We start from the raw sequence: 25,359 nt of genomic DNA, 5'->3' as shown, positions 1-25,359 counted from the left end.
GAGCTTAATACCTTTCATCACTTAGCGTGGCCAGGAACCACCTACTACTTTAGGAAAAGAAATGTGACTGACACGCAAAATGACCAATCACAAGTCTACACACTGTTTTGGAATGATGTGACAGTTAGCCAATCAGAATTCAACTGGCAGACTCCTGATAGTGAAGTCAGGTTAACACACTGACAGTATCGTAAACTTGTTGGAGGAGTATCTGTGGCTGAGACTACCCTCTTTGTAACCAATAAGTTCTGTAGATTATATTGTTTTCCTAGAGTAGTACACTGAAACAAAGAACTATTTAGTAATCTTTGTGGGAAGTGTTCTATATGTAGACCCCCATTATAAGGACAGATGTGTCAAAAAAGTACAACAAGCACAGTGCCTCTTCTTCCTCTCCTGGGATCATGGGTCTGGCTCTACACAACTCGACTCGACTCAGTATTCTTAAAGCTTGTTGCTTTTCTACTGACAGGGCTCTCCCACGAAATGGAGCCGATGACCTCACAAACCCCATCTCTCAAGAATCGCTGGCTTTGAAAACCACAACAACGGAGGCGGTAAAGTTAGGCCCTGTTTACTCATCATGTATTCGCAGGTTGTTTAAATTTTTGGCCCCAGTTCTCACAGATCCATTTTACTTGTTGCACATTCAGATTTCACTGGAAATTTTCGTTGGCCATCGGCCCAAGGAGCATATAAACCTCTTCAAATCACCTCGAGGTAAAGTTACGAGCTGCCGTTGTGAGTCCAATAAAAATATATCTGAACACTGCTAGAGATATTACAAGTGGCGGTTTGTACTGGATTTGAATGAGCTCTGCATTTCCTGATGATTGACATGGCTCTGGCCAATCAGCTCTCTGCAGGGTTTACACCATTTAGTACCTCCTTGGCACGGTTGGAACCCAAAGTGAGCTGGGACTGAAAACCTATCCGGTTCCAGGGAGCAGGTACCAGATTTGGAAAGTGGAAAAGCAAAAGGGCCGTGCCGAAACGAGAAGAGTCGTGTAGGTTCCATGCAGTGGAAAAGCACCAAAAGCTGACCAGTGCCCAGTTGAGTAGAAACCAAGGCTGATAGGCAGAAAGGGAAAATGACTAGAAACAATGGTACAAAAGGCAAAATTATGTAGCAAACAAGAGGACAAGAAAAATTAAATTAAAGAACATCCAGTAATGTTCCAGACATGGAATACACAAAGTCATCATCATCATCATCTTCTTCTTTCCTGCTTAATTCATTTCAGGATCCTGGATACACAAAGTCTGCAGAATGAAAAAGGAATGAGGCAAAATTAAAGAAACTTGAAAGAGAATCAAAAAATGGACATCTGAGATCTGGAAACCTTGGAAGATCTGGAGCGAGAAGGTTACGTGTGGGAAGGCTAAGCCTGATCTTTGATCTAGTTTCCAAAAAGCTAGAAGAAATTTTGATGATGCTTGTGTAATGCTTTTCCATTGGCAACTGTGGTACCTTTTACCTGGAATTGGGTCAATTTTCAGTGCCTGCTCCATTGTGGTTTCCAGTGAGCCAAATAGACACTAAATGTGACGTGTAAACCTTGCAGAATGCTGACTGGCCAGAGAGATTTTACAGTAATGATGAAATGCAGGCATCTTGCATAAAGTAAGCATTTGTAAAATCTCCAAGCTACAGTAGTGATCACATTTTCTTTTTATCTGCCTCACAACAGCAGCCGTTCAAATTACAGCAAGGTGTTTTGGAGCGGTACCAATGCTGGTTGGACTTGTGGCTGACAAAGACTCTGGAAGGTGCAACAAGGAATGAAAAAACTTTACGGATCCATCTGAACTGGTCCACAGAGCCCTGTTCAGTCCCAAAACTCAGAAACAACATGTAAACACATGAAGAGTAAACAATGCTTAACATTCCACCACTGTTGTGGTTTCCAAAGCCTACAGTTCTCGTTACAGACAGTGTTTGGCAAACTCACCAGCTAAATTTGATGGGAAAGCTGTGCTAGTGGAAAGCCAACCAGGTACCATGGACCAAAAAGCGTGTAGAGTCGAGTAGAGTATGCACGCTGCAGTGGAAAAACTCCTGTAGTATCTGTTCCACACAGCTCCAGTCCAGAGATTATGGAACATGTGTGCTCCTGACTTGCAGGCAATGATTCCCACATGTGGCCGTGACTGATATAATGGTCAATGCATGTCAGTACAAGGTAGATGGACCTAATAAACTGGAAACTCGTGCATATTTAGACGCACATTCAAGTAAAGACGTGGGCATATGCAGGTGTATAAGTGTAAAGCCAAAGCTCAAAATGGAGAGTGCTAAGAACCTAATGAACAGAGGTTAACCAAAGCACCTGGGTGAAATGAGAGAGAGAGAGAGAGAGAGAGAGAGAGAATAAAGAGGAACAGGCAATAGATGAAGGGCTATGGCTGTGAGCTGCATTTAAATGAGCTTTCAATAAACTGCGCATCTCTCTCCTCCCTGCTCTCTCTCCTCACATACCCTCCAACTTTCCTTTTTTTTTTCCAGGCCTTCTTATACTTCTCACATCCCTCTGCTGCTGCTCTGTTATACACAACAGAGAAAATACACAAGTCAGATATGGCACAGCTTCTTCTTGAATCTTAATCCCCCTCAATCTCTCTGAAAGCTTGACCTATCATGGCATTTGTCTGATACTTTCTGAGTCAGACCTAACCTAAGGCAAAATATATGCCCTAAAGGTGTCACTTTAATCTTTACTACTTGTGAGATCATATCTGTGGCTAGTAAATGCTCACTAAATAGTACATTTCCAGATTTGAATGCTAGGCTGGGGCTAGTCCAATGAGACAGAATGGGATTTGACAAAACAAGCCAAGCATGAATACATACAAAAACGCTGTCCAGTAAAACTGGGAACCATATCTGACAATACAGACAACCGTCCTCTAATTCATCTCTTCACTTCCTAGCACCTGAAACGGGAAAGTAACCATGGGAACCATACTTTGTCGCTTTGCCGGGCAGATATGGCAAAGCTTGAGCCACAATAGGCAGAAGCAGTGGTTACCATGGCAATAACTATGTGAAAGCCTACAGAGCACTGATAGCGCAGGTTACTGCCTCTGCTCAGGGTCAAGGGGTCAGAGAGAGACTGCGAATTCGTACGGTAATCTTTCGGACATTTCCATGACCTCGTGTGATCTCTGATTACAGTCTTACACTTTTAGAGACAAAGGAGTGGTAGAAGTGAGGGAAGAGCTAGCGGAGGCAAAGCTGCTCTCATCCACAGGCTCACTTCTTCATTATGCACACTTGGGCAAATCTGAGCCTCAGCCCCCTGCACTCCGTCTGCTAATGAATGACCTGTCCTCCAGAGCCCAACTGCCAACACACTGAGGCATTTAGTATGCATGCGGGAGTTTGAACGGTTTAACGCCGCTCCCATATGTACCTACCTGACCGCTATGCATTGGTGAGGTTGTCTGGTGCTGGTCAAGGACTTAAACAGGGTTCTAATTTCTGCTCATAACAGCCATTAGCCACAAGCTGTTTATCTTCGAACAGATCTATAATCTCACGCCAAATCATCAGATCTTAACCCAAAACAATTACAAGGAAGACACAAGAGGATATTGCACATTAATAAGATTATTTTAAAAACCCAGAAAGTAATCTATGAAATATATTAAAATGTCAAAATTCATTCCTACAATTTTTTTCAATACCAAGTGATGTACTGGAATATTATAATGATAATCCATTTAGCCTCATATTTAGATTCAGTGTTTGTTTTTAAAGGAATGTGTTACATCAGGCGCATAAAGTCCAAAATCTATTTGGGGGGAGGAACTGTGTATGTCTGTGTCTGTGTGTGTTTTGAAATGTTGTAGGCCTACTATGCCTTTAAGATGGAGAAAATCTTAAAATCTGTCCTTTTTTCGGTTACATTATGTGGATGCTAAGACTGATTGCAAAGTTTAAAACACCTCTGTAGCTCTACTGGACTCAGAATAGTTCACCAACCAAAAGAATATCCTCTGACCCCTATGTGTTTGTTTAATAGAGTGGACAGTGAGTGGATATAAATGCTGGAAAAACTCCAGCAGCACTGCTGTGTCTGATCCACTCACACTAGGATTAACTGAGAATGACCCACCCTTCAAATAATAACTTTTATTTGGTGGCCCTTGGGGGGTGGAAAAGCAGATGGACTACAGTCTGTAATCGCTGAACTACAAAGTGCACATACATGGTCAGTGCAGCTGATAAAATGGACGAGTGTAGAAACCAGGAGGCCATTTTAGTTTAATGGCATTTCAGTGCATCTTGTATCACCTTTTTTTTTAATGGAGGAGTAGCCTAATTATGACACTCCACCTGTTGGAAATGATGGATTCAGTTGCCAAGAGCTCCTCTGGTATGTGGTCCAACACCTCAAACGCAATCATTTGCACAGATAACACAGAGGGCACGTGTAGACTGCTGTAGGCGACCACCTGCGACTGGATGATCGATTAGTGTCCTTTAAGACAGGGCCACCAACCATTTAGTAGAGAATAATCCCGCATCATTACACTGTAGACAAACAAACCTAGTTTGCGCGCTGAGAGAGAGAGAGAGAGAGAGAGAGAGAGAGAGAGAGAGTGAGACCACGCAAGCGCCATCAATGCTACTCATCTTCAGTGTGTGTGTGTGTGTATACGAGAGAGAACACGCACGCGCTATCCATGCTCATCACACGACTGCTGGAGAGAGAGAGATAGAGAGAGAGAGACTACAGTAAGTTGTAATTAAGTGCCGCAATCTCTTACGACGGCGTCGAAGTCCGAGGTCCGTGCGGTGTGTTCTCCAGAATGTACCGAGCGCGCGGGACTGCACACAAGTGGCGGAGCTGCACGTGCTCGGACGTCTCATCACATCGTTTGTAGAAACGAAGCCGGTGTGCACCGAACTGCTTCGCGGCTCAGTGCAACTTTTGTTTTTCTCCGGAGCGCGAACGGAGACCGTACACCACGGGGACATCGATGTGTGCGACATGCCATCACAACTGCCATCGCAAAGACGTGACTGGTGAGGTTTCCTGTGCAGATTTCCATCGTCATGCTCCCGCGCTTGGGCTCGGGGTCTCGCGCGCCGCTGCATTTAGAAGAGCGAGAGCGTCATGCATAAGCCGAGGGGCTCCAGTCACACGGTTTACCGGCGCACAACACCCGTTTTCCACCGCCTCTCGCACTAAACGACTGAAATCACTTCCAGTACGGGTTTGAATACAGACTCTGGGGAGTGGCGGACTGATTCGTGTGGAATTCTTTTCTCGCGAGCGCAGACAAAACAAAAACAAAGCACGTGAGCAACGAGATAAACATCAGTGTCACTCAGCAAAACGGACAACACTGTTGTGCTGTAAAATCTTGAGGGAAGGAGGACTGAAAGTGTAGGTTTCGGTGCAGTGCAGATTTACTCCTCGCAGACCATGATTCAAGAGACTTTTTGTTCTAACAACTCATCACAGAACACTACGTGACCCACTCGGACTGCCCGTACTGCATGAGAGAGACCGATCGCCAGGCTTTAAAGTCAAAAAAGGACATGCGTTGTGATTCTGTATGACATCCAGAAGGATCCATCACAGTGAAGAAAACAGAGACTCAAAATGGGTTAAAGTGATGCTGACAATATTCATTTTAACATTAGATATGTCCTGCCCAGGTACCCGTGATTTTAACCATTTTAGAAGCTGTGAATACAAGGGTTGACACCAATGCAGGGGTGTGAAACACTCTGCGGTGCTCAGTGAAACATCTGACTGTTGCAAGATTTACAACCCCCTCTGGCTTTTGTCATCCCTCTTTTAATTCCGTACTGCAACCTTCTTGCCTCCTGATTCAACTCCCACTTTTTTGCAATTCTAAATGCCAGAGGAGAATTCAGTACATGATGCGTGCGAACCCAAGCCCAGCCCAGCCTGCCCAAGTCTCAGGGCAATGCAACAGCAGCTGAGCTCCCTGCCCCTGATGCTGGAGTGCATCCAGTTTAAAAGGCTTGCTTCACGATGGTTGGCTGCATGATCTCACAGCCTGGAATTCACTGTTTTGTGTGAGGTCATGAAAACCAGTGTGTTTACCTATGTGCCCGTTCAGCCTTCAGCCTTTGGCTGCCCGTGCTGCTTATTGAGCAAGGCGCAATTCTGTTCGGCCAGTTAGAACAGAGATCATTTACATTGTGTTTATTTCTATGGGAAAAAGAGAAGTCGTATAAAAATGAATGATGACTGTTCTTGGTGCATAAAACAACTCAAGGACATAGAACCACATCTAGGATGTTGCGGCAGGTGTTGCACGAGGGCCTCAAGACGTCGTTCCACAAGCTGGGCCACTTTGTCGCCAACCACCCGGTCTTCTTCGCTTCGGCACCTGTTCTTCTATCCATTCTGCTTGGAGCCAGCTTCAGCCGGTACCGCATCGAAGAGAACGTGGAGTACCTGTTGGCTCCCAAGCACAGCCTGGCAAAGATCGAGGGCAACCTGGTGGATAGCCTCTTTCCCGTCAACCGCTCCAAACACACGCTGTACTCTGACCTGCAGACGCCCGGCAGGTACGGCCGTGTCATTGTGACGTCACGCAAGGGGAGTGTGCTTGATCCTCACCATGTCGATCTGGTTTTGAAGGTAGGGAGGCAAAGTTTTTAAACTCTGTCTGCAATAGCTAGCATAAGTAATGTTCTGGTTCTTGAGCTTTGGGCTATATTTACTAACATAAAGAGCCTTCCTCCACAGATGAGAGGATGGATGCAAGTGTACCGAAGCAACATTTAGACACTGACACATGGGTTTCTTTTTTTTTTGTGCTCTCATTAACACATTCATCTTCAGGCTTTCCCTCAATTAATCCTAGCAGCTTTTCAAGCTGGGAAAGTGATGACAGAATAACCCACAAAAAGTGTTGCTGGTTTGTTGCCAAATGTATGGCTAGAGTCAGTTTTCAGTTTGCAGTGAAACAATCCACGACCATCTGGGCAAATAAAACGTAAAACCATTTTTCTAAGCAGTATTTATTTGTTCAAAAACAAATAAATCACACATACCGGTAGTAAACATAAATAAAGAACACATTTTGAGTAAACCACAAGGTAAGGACACTCCAAAACTCATGAAAATCAATGTATTATTAATGCAGCTGGCCACTGAATGGAATTTCCTAACTCATGGATTGTTATAGGCTTTTTGTTACTGGCCTGAGGCCAAAGTCTCCAAAGAAACACAGCTTTAAAATTTAACATCTTAAACTATTAAAGAGTGTGTGCATAGTGATCCTTGGTCTACCAAAGATGCGGCAGTGTTTTTGTGTTTTGTTTTTGTTTTTTCAGTGGAAATAAGGTCATAGTTTCTTTGTGTAGGAGTGCTTTTTCTGGGCCAGTTTCTTTTATCTGAAACATACTAAGGTTTGAAAGAACGCAGGAAAATAGATCCTAGATGGGCACAATTTGAGTATTTCTTTGTGATTCCAAGACCTGATTCCTACATCATTAGTTACCGCACTTTATATGAAAACTTTTTTACAGACTGATATGGAAAGCTGGCAAATACCTCTTTGGCAACCTACAGTGCTCAGAAGATGTGTTGGAACTAAACTCTTCTGGGAATTAGATCATCAACTTAATTTATCTCTCTGGAAAACCCATTTCCCCCTGAGGGACGCATTAATATTTACAGATCCGGTCACAGGTCACAGGCCACAACAAAGACAATCTGGACATAGTCCCCCTTCACAAATCTGCCTTCAACTGACCTATTCAGTCACCACACACTTGGCTCTGTCAGACTGTCCGGCTTCTGTATATCTCACTTGAAAAAAAGCTAGTTTTGTGACCAGATTGTTCCTAAAGATGTTCTTTTTCTTCAGGGTTTACTTTTCCTGAGAATGGCAAGGACTTATCCACTCATGACGCCCGTTGGCTTTCCTTTAAATTCTGCCAAAAAGCAATCCATTGTCCATTTGTCTTGAAAGACTAGACACTCTTTATCGATTTTCCTTCGCTTAGACATTCTTGCAAATTAGACCTTATTGATGCTAGAGACGCAGCTATTGGGCGAAGCTGCGATCACGGTTCTTGCGGCCAATTAGATCGATTGAACACTGCTCATTTTATTTGCATAACAACCAGAGTTTATTGAAGAAAGCCAGAACACAGCCAGTAAAAATGTAGATTATATCTGGCGGCAAATATACGGTTGAACTGTAGGCCGTATGTGGCACATAGAGCACAGATAAACAGAAGATAAACAGACGACAGATTAAAAGGATAAACGTTGCAATATGTTAGACCACCACATGATTAGACCAACATTTGCCCTTAGAACAGCTTCAGTATATTCAAACCTGTAAAAGTCACTGAAATTTCACTTTCAATATTCACTCTGTCAATGTGTCATCAGAGGGGACGAGCACTGTTAACATTTTAGGCCAGAGGTGTTGAGCTGGGTTCTGTTCTGATGACTGTGAAGGTCATAGCAAGTTATTGCATCATATCCATTTGTCTTCAGTACATTCAGAGACTTCTGGATGGAACCTTGTGTTCCTGGAACAAACTGCTTCTGCTTCTGCTTATGATCAGTCAAAATAACGTTGTGTTGAAACCAATCTCCTAACACGAGTCTATGCATAAAATGTATCTTTTTCTGGAAGCAGGTACTCTTAATTTTAAGGTTTTTTTTGGTCACCATCTGTTTGTCATTAGGGCAAAGGGAATCTGGATCTCAAGTTTAAATAAAGCAACTATAATTAGGACTTTAAATAATAAAATAATCAGGTTAACCCATTTTGGATATATTTGAATATAACCTTATCAGGTCGAATTAATGGATGCAAAACATATTTAAGGGTGGGTGGGTGGGGGGGCACTGACTGTGCAGACATGTTAGAATTGGTTTCTTTAAATGAATATTTCAGTTTCAAAACTCTGAACTTGTGGTTATCAATTTGTTGCTAGTTGCCACTCTGTCAGTGCCCATGTTCATAACACAATATAATTGCTACAAGCACCCATTCAGGGAATAGGTTTTTCATGACTGCAAGACGGTCTGCAAGATCACATCTAAAATTCCATTTAGAAGTCTGCTTCATGCTTTATACAGCACCCTCTGCAGACATGTTGAATTTAGACTAAAGTAAAGCCTAGTCAGTTTTACTACTAGCTTCAAAACATGGCCTATGCTGACGGTAGCAGGGACTGGAGCTGCATCCTTTCTATTTCGTCCTTCTTAATATTCGTACATTGCATCAATATGCCCCACATGTCTGCGACTGAAGCCTTGTTTATATTCTTTTTGCCACATAAAATGTAGACCATGAGCAGTGAGCATTGTTGCGCTATATTCAAATCACACAGTGTGAAGAAAAAAATGGAACCCCTTCGTGTGTTCAGCCTGAACGATCAACATATTTGAACAGTGCTCCATTGCCATCATGCTTTGGGGCAGCATCCAGGTCAGCGGTTCTGACTGTGTGATTGCACGTGTCACATTCTAGCCTCCATTGAGGGCCTTAATTAGGAAGGCGATGCAATGAAGTTCCAATAGGTGAGCGTCTGACATTTCTCTCGTTGTTGAGAGAGCTTTAGGAATACTAGTGGAAATGACTCACTGTTGCAACCTTCAGTGATCTGAGCCTGTCTAATCGCTCCCACACATGGCGTGGAGATGCTGACCTCAGATAAAGACTTGTTTGTCTAGTTTCTCGATTCCATACTGTGCTGGGGAAAATAGATGATAAACTCTAATCTCATGAGTGGAAAAGATGGGTTATTTATGTGGATAAAGAATATATTCGTCTCTTTATGCCTACAGTTTTTGAAAATGTCTAAAATGCATTATGGCTTTTTAAAATTAGTTATAAAAAGGCCATAACATAAGCTTGCATTATTCTCTGGCACATACGTCTGCAGGAGTAACACAGTATAAATAAATAAGGCATGTCTCAAAGTAAGGAAATGGAAAATGAAGGAAACAGCCGTGTAAAATCCAATTTTCCAGTGATCCAATTTTAGACACAAGTTGTAGAGGAAGGGCAAAGCTGTTAGGCCACTATTAACTTTTCTGTTTCCTTACTCTTGAAAGGAAACATTGTGTAAATAAACATCTGTATAATGTTAGCATATAATTAATAGAATATTACAATAATATATTTCATATAACATAATAAATAAATAAATGTGAACACACACTCTCTTCAAAAATTCTCCATTATCTGTAGTATATAACGTCTTATTGTATCCGTATCATAGAATGAATTTAAACAGGAAGTGAAAGTGGCTGCCCACTCCTTGTACCATGCTTCCCTGTTGCCTGGCAACCACTACCCTGCAGGTCTCAACAGTTGCCACTGAATGCTTTTAGAACTTGATATAATCACATGCTCTTAGATCCTCAATACCTCCAATTTCTCTGTCAGCCCAATAGCTGTCTTTTTTAATTGTCTTTGTGGACAGTTGGGCGAGATTGGTTTTTTGTATTATTCAACATGATGTGCAGGGGTTGGTAACACATTATTACAGACCATCAATATTGGTTAATCGTGCCACAGCAGTGGAATTTAGGGAAGGGATCGCTTGCTTCCCATTCAGGTTATTCAATTTCTTAGCTAATCAGATAATCACAGAGCCATGATGAAATGGTACTAACGGCTTCTTTCTTTTTGCCATGGCATGAACAATGCATCAGACACACTTTATTCAGTTAAACGATGAAACAATTGAACACCCGATTACGAACGTCTCGATTACTCCAAATGTATGACGGTTGGAATTCGTTAAGGATGAATGCATAAACAAGGAAAAGCAGTCATTTCTTTTGAGCAAGATTTTGTGATATTCTCTATAACTCCTTCTTCAATTGTTTTCCCACTCACCAGCTTCACAGCACCATCACGCACATCCAAGTTTCAATGCTGGGCTTCAACTACACATTTGCACACCTCTGCCTGTTGGATGACAGTAAGAACTGCATAGTGGATGACATCCTTCGAGCCCTGGAAGAGATGCGCACTGCTAGGGCCTCCAACCGCACTGTGCTCCCACTGCGCTACCCCATCACCAGGCTCAAGGACGGGCGGGAGGCTTACATCGGGCACCAGCTGGGCGGGGTTTCTCTGGTGGGCAGTGGACGGGAGGGTGTGCGATCTGCCCGTGCCCTTCAGCTGACTTACTACCTGCAGGCAGCTAGCCCACTGAATGAGGTGGTGGCAGCCCAGTGGGAGCTCCTCTTCTGCAAGGAGCTGGAGCACTTCGGGAAGGCGAACCCGGACCTGGACCTTTACCCTTTCACCTCATCCTCGCTGCAAAGGGACTTTCAAAGGACCAGTCGTGTGTCGGAGCGGCCGCTGCTCTTCAGCCTGGCTGTGTGTCTTTCGTTGGCTGTGCTCTGTTGCTCCATGAGGGACTGTGTGCGTACCAAGCCTTGGCTGGGCCTTCTGGCTCTGGTCACTGTCAGCTTGGCCACCCTCACCTCAGCAGGGATATTCAACCTCGCGGGGGGAAAGTACAACTCGACGTATCTGGGCATTCCCTTTGTTATGCTGGGTAAGCATTCCAGTTCTTACGTTCTAATGCCTGATCACATGTAGTAAGAACAACATTTATTTATTTATTGTCCATTTTATCAGCTCCACTGACCATAGAATAGCACTTTGTAGTTCCACAGTTACAGACTGTAGTCCACATGTTTCTCTGCATACTCTCTTATCCCCTCATTTCACCCCGCTCTTCACTGGTCAGGACACTTGCATGACCACCACAGAGCAGGTGTGATTTGGGTGGTGGATCATTCTCAGTGGTGGTGGAGTGTAGAGTGTGTTGTGCTGGTACGAGAGGATCAGACCCAGTAGACACAGCTAGATTTTTTTTTTAAAACCATCAGCGTCACTGATGGACTGAGAGTCGTCCACCAACCAAAAATATCCAGAAATAGGTGTCCTGTGGACTGCGTCCTGTATCCACTGATGGACTAGAGGATGAACTGTGTATCAACAGATGAGCTACTGTCTCTGACTTTACATCTACAAGGTGGATCAACGAGGGAGGTGTGTTTAAAAGCGTGCAGTGTGTGGATACAGCGTTTAAAAACTCGAGCAGCACTTCTGTGTCTGATCCATTCATACCAGTGCAACACACAGTAACACACCACCACTATGTCAGTGTCACTGCAGCACTGAAAATGATCCACCATCCAAATCGTACCTGCTCAGTGGAGGTCCTGACCAATGAAGAACAGTGTGAACTTGGGGATAAGTATGCAGAGAAACAGATGGACTACAGTCTGTAATTGTAGAACTACAAGGTGCTGTTTTATGGTCATTGGAGCTGATAAAATGGACAATGAGTGTAGATACAAGGTAGGTGTTCCCAATCCAGTGATCATTCAATTTATAAATGCCAGTATACAAGGTAAGAGTTAGATCATAAATCATAAGGTCTGCCGATTGAACTGGACTGGACAAAAGAATAAATGGACACAAGGGCACTAAAATGAAGAGTAATGTCCAACCTATGCATGGGATATTATTTTTGTAGATACATTTCTGAACATTAAAAGGCACAAAGTAACATCCTCCTTGGGCAACATCACACTCAGACTATATTTGTTGGTGTCCAAGAGTAAAATAAGTCGAAAAAAATCAGAAAAAAGAACCACACTGTTTATAAAAATAAGAAGCACACTTGGTGCCTCTATATGTAGAAACCGTCTTTGCACTAGGACCCTTTGCTGCTAAAAGCTCACACTGTAGCCTGCGATTTTCAGGTGAGATATTTTAGAATGCACTGATATTTGAAATCCTTTACACATAGCCTCAAGCATTTGTGTACTGGCATGGGGTACATTTCTGGACTTAGACATCAGCATGATTACAAATACAATCATGATTTTCTAGTAGTTAGTGTCCAGTTTCCTTTTCTCATCACTCATCCCTTCATCTCATTTCATGTTTTGGACAGCCATTTCATTTCCTGAGGCTGTCACAGTAAATCATAGGCAGAAAAAAATAGAAGCGAGGGAAAGTGAGCACACCTATTGACTGGCCATTGCCACTCGTGGCCGTGCTTTGGTAAACTCTTCATTAAAAATTAATATCCAAACATCAAAGAACTGACAGTGCGCAACAATGGCTCTCTAAGGGATTCCATGCTGCTGCCTTCTGTGTACGCTATCCCTTAGCCGTTCAGAAACAAATTTCCTATCTGACAGGATCTCTCTGACAAATCCACACACACACACACACTATCAGCACAAACTGAGAGATCGCCTCGGTCTTTGTCTCATTCTCTCCTGCGTTCTGTTTTTCTGTCTCTCTAACACACATGGTAATTAGTGCCATGTGTAGGAGGGGGTTCTGTTGACTGGAGCAGAGGGTGAAAATAACAGACTGGAGCAAGATGGAAGGGAAAAAAGTGCTAGAGGGGAGAAGGGGGAATGTCAAGTGAGGGGATGGGGAGTGGGGGAGATGGGTAGGTAGAGAAGAAAGCTTGTGAGCACAGAGTGCACTCAGGAAGAGAAGCTAGTTACATTCAGAATGGCCCCCTGAGCCACTCCATACAATTACCATTGCCTCTTCATCTCAGTCAGACTGAAAAAGCAACAGGGATGTATGCTGCTGAATGTGTTAAAAAAGTATCTAATAGCAACCTCAATTCAAACCCATCCTTGCCCTTTGGCCATCACGTTGTGTAGTGCGTATACTGCACATTCCCAATAGAAACCAACAAGGTTCTTGTTACAATGCATGAGAAATTGCGCTACTTTATGTTCTCAGTCTTCTCAAAATAGGAGAGCAGGAATTATGCACCCAGCGCCATCCCTGCGATCTCTGTCCTACAACCTCCTTCCCTCACTTGAGTTTAAATATACACTGTATTACACAGTATTACAGACTTACGCTTGCACAATAGCCTTTATCTACATGCACCACCAACATCTCACTGTGAAATTGAATACCATTACTGAGACATCAGGCTACAAATGGGCTCGTATGATAGTCTCCCAACGATGACGGAGTGATCAACATGAGAGATATAAAAGGGTCATAATTGCTGAGAATAATTTCACATTTATTGGGAGGAAGTATTAGTTACATGCTCTCTAATATCTTCAGCGACACCCGTGTGGTTCCTCATATGTGTGTAAAGGGGACATATTTTACTGGTGGTTCACAGTAACAATACAGTTATACAACTGCATATTGATTTGTAATCAATAACCTGTTTAATCAGTCACAGCTGTGACCAATACTGGAAGTGTGCTATCTGCAAAACAGTAAAAAACTGAATAAATATATTTACTTGCTTTCAAATTTAAGTTAACTTAAACTAGTCATATTTATTCAACCATGTACCTAAGAAAGAAAGAAAGAAAACAACAGTCCTTGGCATAGAAGCAAAAGTGGTTAATAAACAGTGTGCGAGTTAAAGCTTATTCTTTGAGGAATAAGAAGGTGTTTTTTTTTTTCTTTCTTTTTATAAGACCTGAAGCCGTTTTTGTCAGACGTCTGAAACCTGATGCTGCCAGTGAAGCCCTAATATGTACCATTTACCCTGCAGGCAGCGTTTTGGTTCAGACAAGATATCTGCCTGCATCACTGGGCACAATCAATCAGCACTTTAATGCTAGGTACAGTAAAGACGGTATATCACTCAACATGTTTAAAATTACAGTAATGTTCACATGGGAATATTATCATCTTAGTATCAAGTGTACAAATATGTTTTAATGCATTTTGTGTATTGTATAATCGTAATTCATATATTAAACATTCTCCTGCTCTTTTTTACTTTTATGGTAACGGCTGTGTGTTACTGGAAATGACGATCTAAAATGAAGAAAATCTAGAATTGAAATGGAAAACTATCGCTAACAACATCAAGATCTTTAAATTATTTAAACCAAAACTCATGTACTTTTGGATGCAATATAATCCATTTTTTTCAACTCATAATGAATGGCAATAAAATCTTCTCACTTGCTATTTTCAAACTACTTATTTTTTATGTATATTTTTATGTTGTTGTTGTTGTTCAATAATGACAGTTGTCATTTTTAATCCTACACAAATACTCCATAAAATGACAAAAGAGTAGAGTGTTTGAATTTTGAATTAAAATATACCTTACAATAAAACACTTTAAAACTTATTTGTAAGCCTAATAAATCAATAAAAGAAAAGCATTAATACAAAATTAAGTTTTTAATACCCAGAGAGTGTCCAAAGACTATGTTATAAAAGTGAGGCACATGCATATATCAGTATAGTGTCTTGGGTTGAGTAGGAATGTGCTTAAATGTGTGACCACAACTAATAGTTCTTCTAAACCCGTTTATGAAAAGGCAAACACATTGTCAGTTGTAAGCCTTTTGGGGAATGTCATGTATGCAGTTAAGTGGTAAAATGTGATTATTTGTCCTGGTATGCAAGCAGTGAGGGGAATAGTAGAAAAGCCAGGGCCAAAGTGGAGAACAGAGTTCAGGCTCAGGTGAATGCCAGGGATCATGGTTTTTCAGATGCTTCTTTTTTAATCTGCCTTTCTGCATACTGTATCATCCACTCCTTCCCCTTGCCTTTCTCTATATCTGTAATAATTGCTTGTGTCGTGTGTGCCCTTTTAATATTGATCTCCTTCTTACCTCTTGTTCGGAGCATAGTTTGGCTCAGGATTTGCTCTTGTGTGCAATCAGATGGCAGTGCCCTATGGGCAGTGCCCCGAGGTCCGTGCATGCTGGGTGTAGTATTTACTCCTATGTACAGGACACTGCTCCTGAGTCAGTGTTCAGGCAGTGGTGGGCAGAGAGGTGGCGACAGGACCGAGGGAACCTCCGTCATTGCATGAGTCACTGGTGCCGTGGCAACCCTAGAGGTGAGAGCCATCTGCTCCGACTGCGCATATAACCCAGTCAAGAAAAAAGAAGAAGAGAGAAAAAAGACGTAAGGAATATACTGACATTTGAATACAAGATGTAACAGGCCAAAGGGACAGAATCGTCAAGTGCAACTAACATGTTTAAAAGGACAAAATCCCACTTTCCCATGCACTGCAGGGTCTATTTGTTCATCATTTTCCATGATTTATCCCAGAGATGCATTTGAGGATGCAACATCACTTGTGGCAGCCTCTAAAAGTAGGCTGACCCAGTTCAGGTTCTGTACAGTCCCTGGGCAACAAGGCAAAGCTCTTACCAAGCCTGGCATCCATGGGCCCCTCTTCTCTCATCAGATCAATTTTGCATGAATGAGTGGCGAGCCTGGGTGCCTTGGAAACTTGCTTAAGCACTGCTGTAGGGTGGAGAAAGGATGAGTCTAGAAAAATATATATAAACCTATAAGTAAATAATCTGTAGACAAGAGATTTAAGTACTTACAATAAATTACATGATGGCATATTAGATATTAAACTGGTGTGAAGAAAAGGTTTGAGCATCCCTTTAGGCAGAACAGTGGAAATAATGGTACACTGTTATTGTCTGATTTGCACACGTCACACTCCCATAAATATTCCATCAGGCAGTGCAATGCGATGGGTCACAAAAGGATAGGCCGGCTGAGAATGCGAAAAGCCACCTCTTAAATCCATTTATCACTGAGGTTCTACTGTCTTGTCACTCCATTATTCAATTATTAACATTTCCTCTTTCCAGCAGGTCCCTCTGTCACTTCGGGTGAAAGAAACAATTGTCTGAACCAACTGCTGCAGTTGAACTATTCCAGTAAATGCATCTTGTTCGGAATTTAAAAGAAACTGAAAAAACCTCTCTCTCCCTCTATTTTCAGGTCATGGCTTGTTCGGCACATTTGAGATGCTGTCATCATGGCGCAGGACGCGAGAGGACCAGCACGTAAAAGAGCGTGTGGCAGCCGTGTTCTCAGACTGCATGCTGCCCTTCACGGCAAGCACTGCTTTGCATTTGGTCACCTTCGGCATCGGAGCCAGCCCGTTCACCAATATCGAGGCTGTGCGGCTCTTCTGCCGCAATGCTTGCATCTCCATCCTTTTCAACTACCTCTACATCCTTACCTTCTATGGCTCCAATCTGGTTTTTGCCGGCTACCTAGAAAACAATTATCGCCACAGCCTCTTCTGCAGGCGTGTGCCCAAGCCTGAGTTGCTGCAGCAGAAGCCAGCCTGGTACCGTTTCCTCATGTACACGCATTACAATGAAGAGGCTGCAGAGCCTGGTGACCTTCATGCCTACGAGACCCATCTGCTGGTGGCCTTCATGAAGCGCTACTATTGCGATTGGATCACCAACACGTATGTCAAGCCCTTTGTAGTGCTCTTTTACCTGGTCTATGTCTCTTTTGCATTGATGGGATACTTGCAAGTGAGCGAGGGTTCAGATCTCAGTAACGTGGTGGCCACCGAGACCAGCACTATTGCCTACACCCGAGCCCAGCAGCGCTACTTCAGCAGTTACAGCCCTGTGATTGGGTTCTACATCTATGAGTCCATTGAGTACTGGAACACTAGCGTACAGGAGGATCTCCTGGAGTACACCAAGGGATTTGAACGCATCTCCTGGTTTGAGAGCTACCTGAACTACTTGCATGGGCTGAACATCAGCACCAGCCTGTCACGCAGTAACTTTACTGAGCATCTGCGTTCAGGATTCCTACGCCAGCCTCGCTACCTGCACTTCTCAGATGATATCATCTTTGCCAAGCGAGCTGATGGTGAGTTTGACGTAGTAGCATCTCGAATGTTCTTAGTTGCCAAAACGACAGAGAACAAGCGAGAGGAGATGTCCATCTTGTTGGATACGCTGAGGAAGCTCTCCCTGACATCTAGAGTGAAGTTCATCATCTTCAACCCCTCTTTTGTGTACATGGACCGCTATGCGTCTTCGGTGGGTGCACCACTGAAGAACTCCTGCATTGCTGCTCTCTTCTTGCTTTTCTTTTCCACATTCTTAGCAGCTGACCCATTGGTTAATGCCTGGCTAACTGTGACAGTGGCCTCGGTGGAGTTTGGGGTTGTGGGCTTCATGACTCTGTGGCAGGTGGAACTGGACTGCGTGTCTGTGCTGTGCCTAATCTACGGGGTAAACTATGCTGTGGACTCTAGTGCCCCTCTGGTGTCTGCTTTTGCCTTGGGCAGAGAGTCGACCCGTACCCGCTGGGTGAAGGTGTCCTTGGAGCGTCATGGAGTTCCAGCGCTACAGAGTTACATGTGTTACGGTGCCGCATTGCTTCCCCTGGCAGCTGTACCCTCCAACCTCACTCGCACGCTGTTCAGGTGCCTCTTCCTCACTGCCCTCATCACCGCCTTCCACTGCCTGGCCATCCTGCCTGTCCTCCTTACTTTCCTACCGCCCTCCAAGAGAAAGAGGAGAGAACGAAAGAATGTGACTGAAAACCAGGAGGAGATTGAGTGTGTAGAGATGGCAGATAGTACGCGTGTGGTTGATCAGATTACCACTGTATGAGATGTAAACGTCGACCAGGTGAACTTTGACCAAAGTACCCATGGTAATGGCAGGGAACAGGCTTGCGGTGCCCATTAAGAGTGGGTGAGCGTGAGCCTAAGACGAAAGTCACACCCTGGTGCCATGATGAATGATCGCAAGTGTCTTTTGCAGTATGAAATGGGCCGACTAGACTTGATTTCATGATATAAAATGCTAGATAGGCCTTGCCATTAAAGCAAGAGTGGGTTGTCATGGTGAAAGCCCTGTGAAGGCTATGCTGCACAACTTCCATCCCTCATGGTTTAGAAAGAAAGCTGTTGCTTGGCAAGCCAGATTCACCACCAGCTGCAGATAATTACAGAGTGGCATTTCTGGCTGGCAGTTGTAGGGTAGTAGATGAATGCTGTAACAAGGTCTTGCCTTAATGCGGCACAAATGCACACATGTAGATGTGAATCACTGCAACGTTACTGAGAGAGACGCAAGACCACCACCTTATCATTACAATGTCCCTACCACTCCTATTTAGAAGTGCTTAGGGAGTACTCTTAGCTAAATCAGAGCGGCCATAGCCATCTCTTTGAACAGCCATGTCTTTTATTAGCCATATAACGTCATCAAGATTATCTCTCTCAGTGCTGGTGTATAATGGCTTTTGGCTAGGAAGGTACATGCTTGGATGGATGTCAATAAGCATCAAGACTTCATCATAACCCCTGCTTTTTTTTTTTTTTTTTTTTGCTTTCCACTGCTGCTGATGTCGCTCATAGTAAGACTGAAGCAGAGGCTTGTAAGCATTGGCAGGTTGAGGTGCAGTGCATCGCTTCCATGGTAACCCCCTTATTCCAGGTCAGTTTGGTTATAATGTGCATGTGTAATTTCCCTCCTCTCATGCTTTCAATCAATCCTTAATGAGGGTGTTGGTTGTCTATTAAGTTGTGTTGTGTCACAGGCAACACATACCCTACAAACGAGTGTCTCCTGGAGTCCATTTAAAAAAAAATTTCACCCCGTTAACGTCTAGCTCATCAATATATAAGAGGCAGTGGCTGTTTTTTTCCATGCCCTCTACATATGAGAAGTGGAGAGGAGGGAGGAGATAATAGGAGCATAAAGACAGAGGAAGGAGGAGCAAGGAGGGGAGAAACAAAGAGTAATACAGAGAGAGAGAGAAAGAGAGGGGTTAATAAAGGGGCATCGGGCAGATTAAATCTATTTATTCTTCAGATACTCATCAACCCTGAGGCTATTTGTGTCAAATCATTTCTAATATAAAATGGAGTCTACCTCTTCTTCTACTAGATCCTACTCATATGACTAAGAGCACCCATTTACCTTCAGGTAGACCACAGGAAAAAGTGTTGAAGCATTAATAGCATGGGGTTTTTAGGTTGTCACCAATCCTCTAGCTCTAAACTTTCATGACAAAATAGGATGAAAAATGTGTGATCCAAACAATCTGAGTCTCTATTTAGTACAGGCTTGCGTTGAAAGCAGCAGGGGAGAAAAACTGTAAAAGAGCAGTTTGCTGGATCCATGTGCATTTTTCATATGGTCATACACACTTGATATGCCAGCTGTCTGTCTCAGGCAGTACTTGACAGAGAGCCTGAGTTTCTGCTTCGTCAGGGAGAGGAAACATGACGTTTATGGTGGAGCATCACAAAGATGTGCAGCCCAAGATGCTGGGGCTCCCTGCATGACTCCTCTGGCCTGCGGCCAACAGCTGCTCCTTTCCCCTCTCCCGCAACACCGCTGAAGCAGTACACGACTGCTGCACCTCTGGATGAGTGTGCTGATTGGACGCTCAGCTCTGGAGAGTTGATAAAACCAGACTTGTGCTACTGCAACACTGACTTATAGCCTCTCGCTGCAGGGTGTACTGTCGCTAGCACAGCGGTCTGAATGTAATCTCCTCCCAGTTTTATTATAGAATTCCATTAGCTTTTACCCAGAACTGTTCCGATTACTCCTAGATCACAATCTAAACTCTGCTAAAATCTCCTAGAATGAACTAAGGCTGTACTATGTAGACAAAAATCTGTACTGCGACTGTGCTTTCTTATTTTGAGCAAATCAACTGACATTTATTGTACTGCATGAAAACACCTGTAGAAAATAGTCTGGAACAATGATCTGTCAGGATGCACACATCACCAATACCAGTACAGTACAGTACCTTGATAACAGTTCAAATTCATTATATATAATCTACAATCTTATTGTAGACCAAGTCAGCGTTATACCACCAAATAGTCCTTGGTGTCTTGGTGTGTGAAAGCATTTCACTCAGCTTAGCCAGTGATATACCTTCACAGTCCTGTTCTTGGTCGGTGTGTACCATCATATTCAATCTGGGGTGACTGCAGTCCAGATTTGATTAGGTATTACCACTCACCTTCTTTGTACTTCTTGAAGCCAGGAGTGCTGTGTCACTGTGCGTAATGCCCTAAATGTACATAACTCTGTCCCTCTCCGAAGATACTGTACTTGAAAAAACTCTTACCCTTTAAGAGATATCCCACATAATTGTTTTTTTTTCCTTTCTTCGTTGTATAATTGAGTCTATTCTGTTCGTGATGTGTGAAAAAATCTGATTATCCCCCATCACCTCCAACAAAAGCGTACCCTGTTTGTCCATGTAGCCTCTTTATATTGTGGCTGTATGTGAAGATATGATGCACATCCATAGCATACCTCTATTGAACACTCAGGCTTGCACATTTGGTCACGTATAACACAGCCTTTTTTGTTTTCGCCATGAAAATAGAACTATCTAGAAGCAGCAGAAACAACAAGGGCCGACAGAAGATGCTAACAGGACAGCAGGAGGACAGACCAGGACACGCACACAGTAGAAAATAAAAACATTCATTTGCCCTTAAGGAGGTAACTGTTGGTTTTGTATCTCTTTGTATGAATTCCAGATCAATAAAGGAGAAAAAACACAAATAATTATTCTCATATTTATTGCTGTTGTTATTGTCTTGGCCTATGCAGCATTGTTCATAAAAACAGGCTTACTCTAAGCTTAGGAGCCAATATTGCTGAACACTACCATCTTGTGGTCATCACTATTTGGCAAAAACACCTGCGTGAGGGACAATAAAACGAGACTAAACCGCCCTGTAAAATGCCCTGCTGCTTGACATTATATTATATGGCATCTATATAGAGAGGACATGATAAAGCATGACATGTTCCAGCCTCACACAGGGTAATTGTTACCATAAAACTATTCTCACTGAGAGAAACAGTGCTATATTATTTTTGGCATCATGGAAAGCTTTGTTGAATAAAGACTTAAATGAGAGGGCAATGCCTGCACTCTCTCTCACACAAACAAACAATTATGTCACTATATTGTTATAAATTATTATACATTAAACCCAGAGGCTATACCACAGCTAGCCAAATCTGAGAATACTTGCATGTAAATAAATGCATATATATATACACAACATCGCATAACATGTCATCACCTGGCCACTGTACAAGCCTAATGTGAATTTATATTAGATCACATGTCTGGGTGAAGCCCTGTTGTTTCCTATGGTTGCTAAAACCGCACCATTCAGAAGGGTGTATCTTACCGAAAGCTATAATAGCAAGTAAGAAAATAAGCCCCCTGCTCTTTTTATTTCTTTTTCTTCACTGAATGAGGGTTTATATAACCAAGCTTGATGTTATAGGTGATGATAATGTTGATTCACTCATCATTTTCTGTAACCACTTCATGCTGTTCAGGTTGCATTAGGCCCACACCTTGGACACTGCGCCAGTCCACCTCAGGTCATCACACACTCACATTCACTCACACCTACTAAACAGCCAGTCTACATACCAGCAGGTGTTTTTGGGCTGTGGAAGGTCGTAGCACCCAGAGGAAACCCATGCAGACACAGGGAGAACACACCAAACTTCTCACAGTCAGTCACCCGGAGGAAACCCATACAGACACAGGGAGAACACACCAAACTTCTCACAGACAGTGACCCGAGTAAGAATTTCAACTCAACCCCACAACCCTGAATAACAATATTTTAGTATAGTTTTGAAATATAAATACTAACAGTTACAGAAAGGTGTCTCTTAAATGCTCCTTACTCATCAGTTTCAGGAGGTTTAGAGGAAGAGAAATCTGGAGGACAAACTTCTAAAGGTAACTGGAAATACCTTCCTGAATAATTTATAGCAATGATGCTGTGTATTCTTAAATAAAACCTTATCACATGCATTTATTTAAATAAGTTGTTTTATTTTATTATACGAGTGTGTACGGACTTGAAATCCTCCGTCAGTAGATATCCATAAGCATGCATGCAAATCACACAATGTGGATACAGGAGAATGTTGTAATTCTAACTATCCATTATTATATCCTTGCTACACAGCCCTACCCACAAAAACACCTACACATTCAGGTGCTATACTATGCAGTATTTTCTCCGTCCAAATATAGCTGACATTTTTATAACTAAAAACTGCAGCTTCCCCACTGCATACTACCTTGCGAGTGTGCTCTCAGTTTCTGAGTGCCATTAAACATTGCTCCTCATATACAGTCCACACTGCAGATATAAAAATATAGCTTAAGGCCACAAAAGCAGATCAGCTATGTGTCATAGTGTAACTAGAGACTCTCTTCATTTAAAAAAGATATGCCATGTGTGAAATAAAAATAACTCACCTTCGTCAATCACAAAAAAAGAGGCCATGATTTTTAAGTTGATAAACACGGCAGAAAGAAGCAGAGATGTTAAACCCTTTAGACCATCAAAGAGGTGTTTATGATATGATATATGTTGGTTGTTTACATGTGATGGATATGCATTAATGAGCCTTGATTTCTTAACGGCTAAACACTGAACTATATTAAGTTGTTGTAGCTGATATTTCTGTATTTTGTCATTTACACTGAAACGCCTGGAAACAATGCAATCCCTAGATCCCAGTCCTTTCCGTCTTAGCCAACCTGCTGTGGAACATTGCTTCTAACCTCAAATTATTCCTCACACACTGAGGTTTGTGGGTTGACCTTTTTGAGACAAGAGTTCAAGCACAACCCAAAATGTTTCTTCTACAACCTACGTCTTTGACCACAACCTTTACCACCTTGCCTTCAGGACGATGGCCTCATCACGAGTCTTAAAGCCATCTCATTTCAAACCTGACTGACTTCAAACAAATTTAATGAAACCTGTCACGAAAAAGAAGCCGAGAGGCATGTGTTGGGTATTGCTGCTCTTAAGCCTGCTGAGAAGCCGGACTGGGGCCAGCACCTGGAGCCCAGGAGGTAAAGCATTTGCCAGCAACAGACAAACGTCACCTCTGTCTGCAAGCTGCAGTCTATCCAGGAAACGACTGGCCCCATATCCTGGTCCTAGAGGCTTGAAAGTTGGACCAGCTGCTACAGCTGCTAATCTTATCAAGACCTACCAAATCCCTATTGCTAGTCTAGCTGAACTACAGTGATGCTAGCACTAAAAATCCATTATTCACATTACCCAGATCAAATTAAGTGCCTAAAATAAAAGCAGTTAAAATGCACCGCAGCTGCAGAATCACATAAAAAACCCTTGTATTTAATAAGTTTCCAAATAATTTTTAAATGCTTGATGCATTTTACAATAAGTTTACAATAATTATGAAAAGACTAAAAGAAATGCTCTAAATTACTCAACGTCCCTCTAAAGTAAATGTTACCTCCAGGTAAAGTTACCATTTTTAGATGTGGTTTTGTTATGACAGCAATATCACACATTCATGAGTAGCATGATATAAACGTGGCTTGTGGGCAAACAACAAATCTGAAAAATAACAGAGAGACTTCACATAAGATCCTAACTTTTATATTATTGTGTTCTTATCAGATTACTTTAAGGCTAGTCAGGGTGAAAATAATATCAGAATTCATTTTCAGTTACCAAGACCAAATCCAATACACTGTGACTGGGGAAAACAAAACTCACAATTCATTTGCAACTTAATTCCATAATGTCATATATTTAATACCGCAGCGAACGTGAACTGGATAAGGTTTCAGACAATGAATGAATTAACATATTTAATACCTTAAAAACATATAATTGCAGCCTAACCACCAATTTATCAAGGAACCCTATAGCAAATGATAAACCTACTCCAAATGTAGTGTTCTGCAGTTTTAAGAAGATTAGTGTAACCCTGCCTTACAGGACAAAAGGCTAGTCAGGGTGAAATTTCTTGTCAGAAGAATAGATTCAGCTTCGGGGAGGAGGGTGTGTCAACTTCTCTCTTGGCTAATATAGCTCTCACAATGCTAGGAGTGTCCTAATATTTGACCTCTTCAGCTACGAGTCACATTTCCACTATCGTTCTTTTTCGAATCGTATCATTTGTTTTTTTTAATTGTTGTGAAAAGTACGAACGAAAGATATCTCTCTCTGCCAAGTTTCATAGCTGTTTTTCTTTTGGGAAAGAGTGAAAATCTGAAGTTTGTGAAGACGGCTTACTCCACATCTGAGGGGAGAGAAAGGCGCGCGTGACGGAGGATGTTCTCACCAGGTGAGTGCGACCTGCACCTGTCAGAGAACCGGGTTAGTTTCAGAGGAAGAGCTCAGTAAAACCGCAACTACTATCAGTCAAAATGTATCCTACTAACGCTTAGAATTCCTAAAAAGTGCAAGGATACTTTAAAGAGACTGACAGAGGCGAGCAGTTCAACAATTCAAATGTCAGTTAATTTGCGCTAATGAGTCGTCGTAAATGTTTCTAAAGCTAACAACGATACGAACATTAACGGCCCAAAATGCAGTTTATTGAACGCTGTGTTCCACAGAAATGGAAACAATGTCTGATATGAGCGCACAGGACAGACCCAGAGAATGTGTGCCCTATCAAATCTCTCCAGACCTATGTCCTACACATCGTTCAAAACAGTGCGAGTACTGTGTCATCTTTAAGTCTTCAGCTT

At 42.5% G+C, this 25,359-nt stretch overlaps 2 protein-coding genes across 2 annotated transcripts in view; both read left to right on the top strand.

Moving 5' to 3' along the window:
* The first annotated feature begins 5,981 nt into the window (after nucleotides 1-5,981).
* ptchd1 (patched domain containing 1) lies at nucleotides 5,982-18,751 on the top strand. Its single transcript, XM_066641446.1, has 3 exons — nucleotides 5,982-6,629; nucleotides 10,870-11,536; nucleotides 16,771-18,751. Exons 1-3 carry the CDS (start codon nucleotides 6,282-6,284, stop codon nucleotides 18,420-18,422), a joined length of 2,667 nt encoding a protein of 888 aa, XP_066497543.1. The 5' UTR covers nucleotides 5,982-6,281; the 3' UTR covers nucleotides 18,423-18,751.
* Nucleotides 18,752-24,860: 6,109 nt separating this feature from the next.
* adgrg2a (adhesion G protein-coupled receptor G2a) overlaps nucleotides 24,861-25,359 on the top strand; it is a 33,056-nt gene continuing 32,557 nt past the window's right edge. The window contains exon 1 of the mRNA XM_066642617.1: nucleotides 24,861-24,950. The gene's annotated coding sequence lies outside the window, so the exon portion shown is untranslated. The remainder of the gene's footprint in view (nucleotides 24,951-25,359) is intronic.

Source organism: Hoplias malabaricus, chromosome 1 (genome assembly GCF_029633855.1).
Source record: "Hoplias malabaricus isolate fHopMal1 chromosome 1, fHopMal1.hap1, whole genome shotgun sequence".
Classification (NCBI taxonomy): domain Eukaryota; kingdom Metazoa; phylum Chordata; class Actinopteri; order Characiformes; family Erythrinidae; genus Hoplias; species Hoplias malabaricus.
This window is presented reverse-complemented; position numbering and strand designations above follow the sequence as displayed.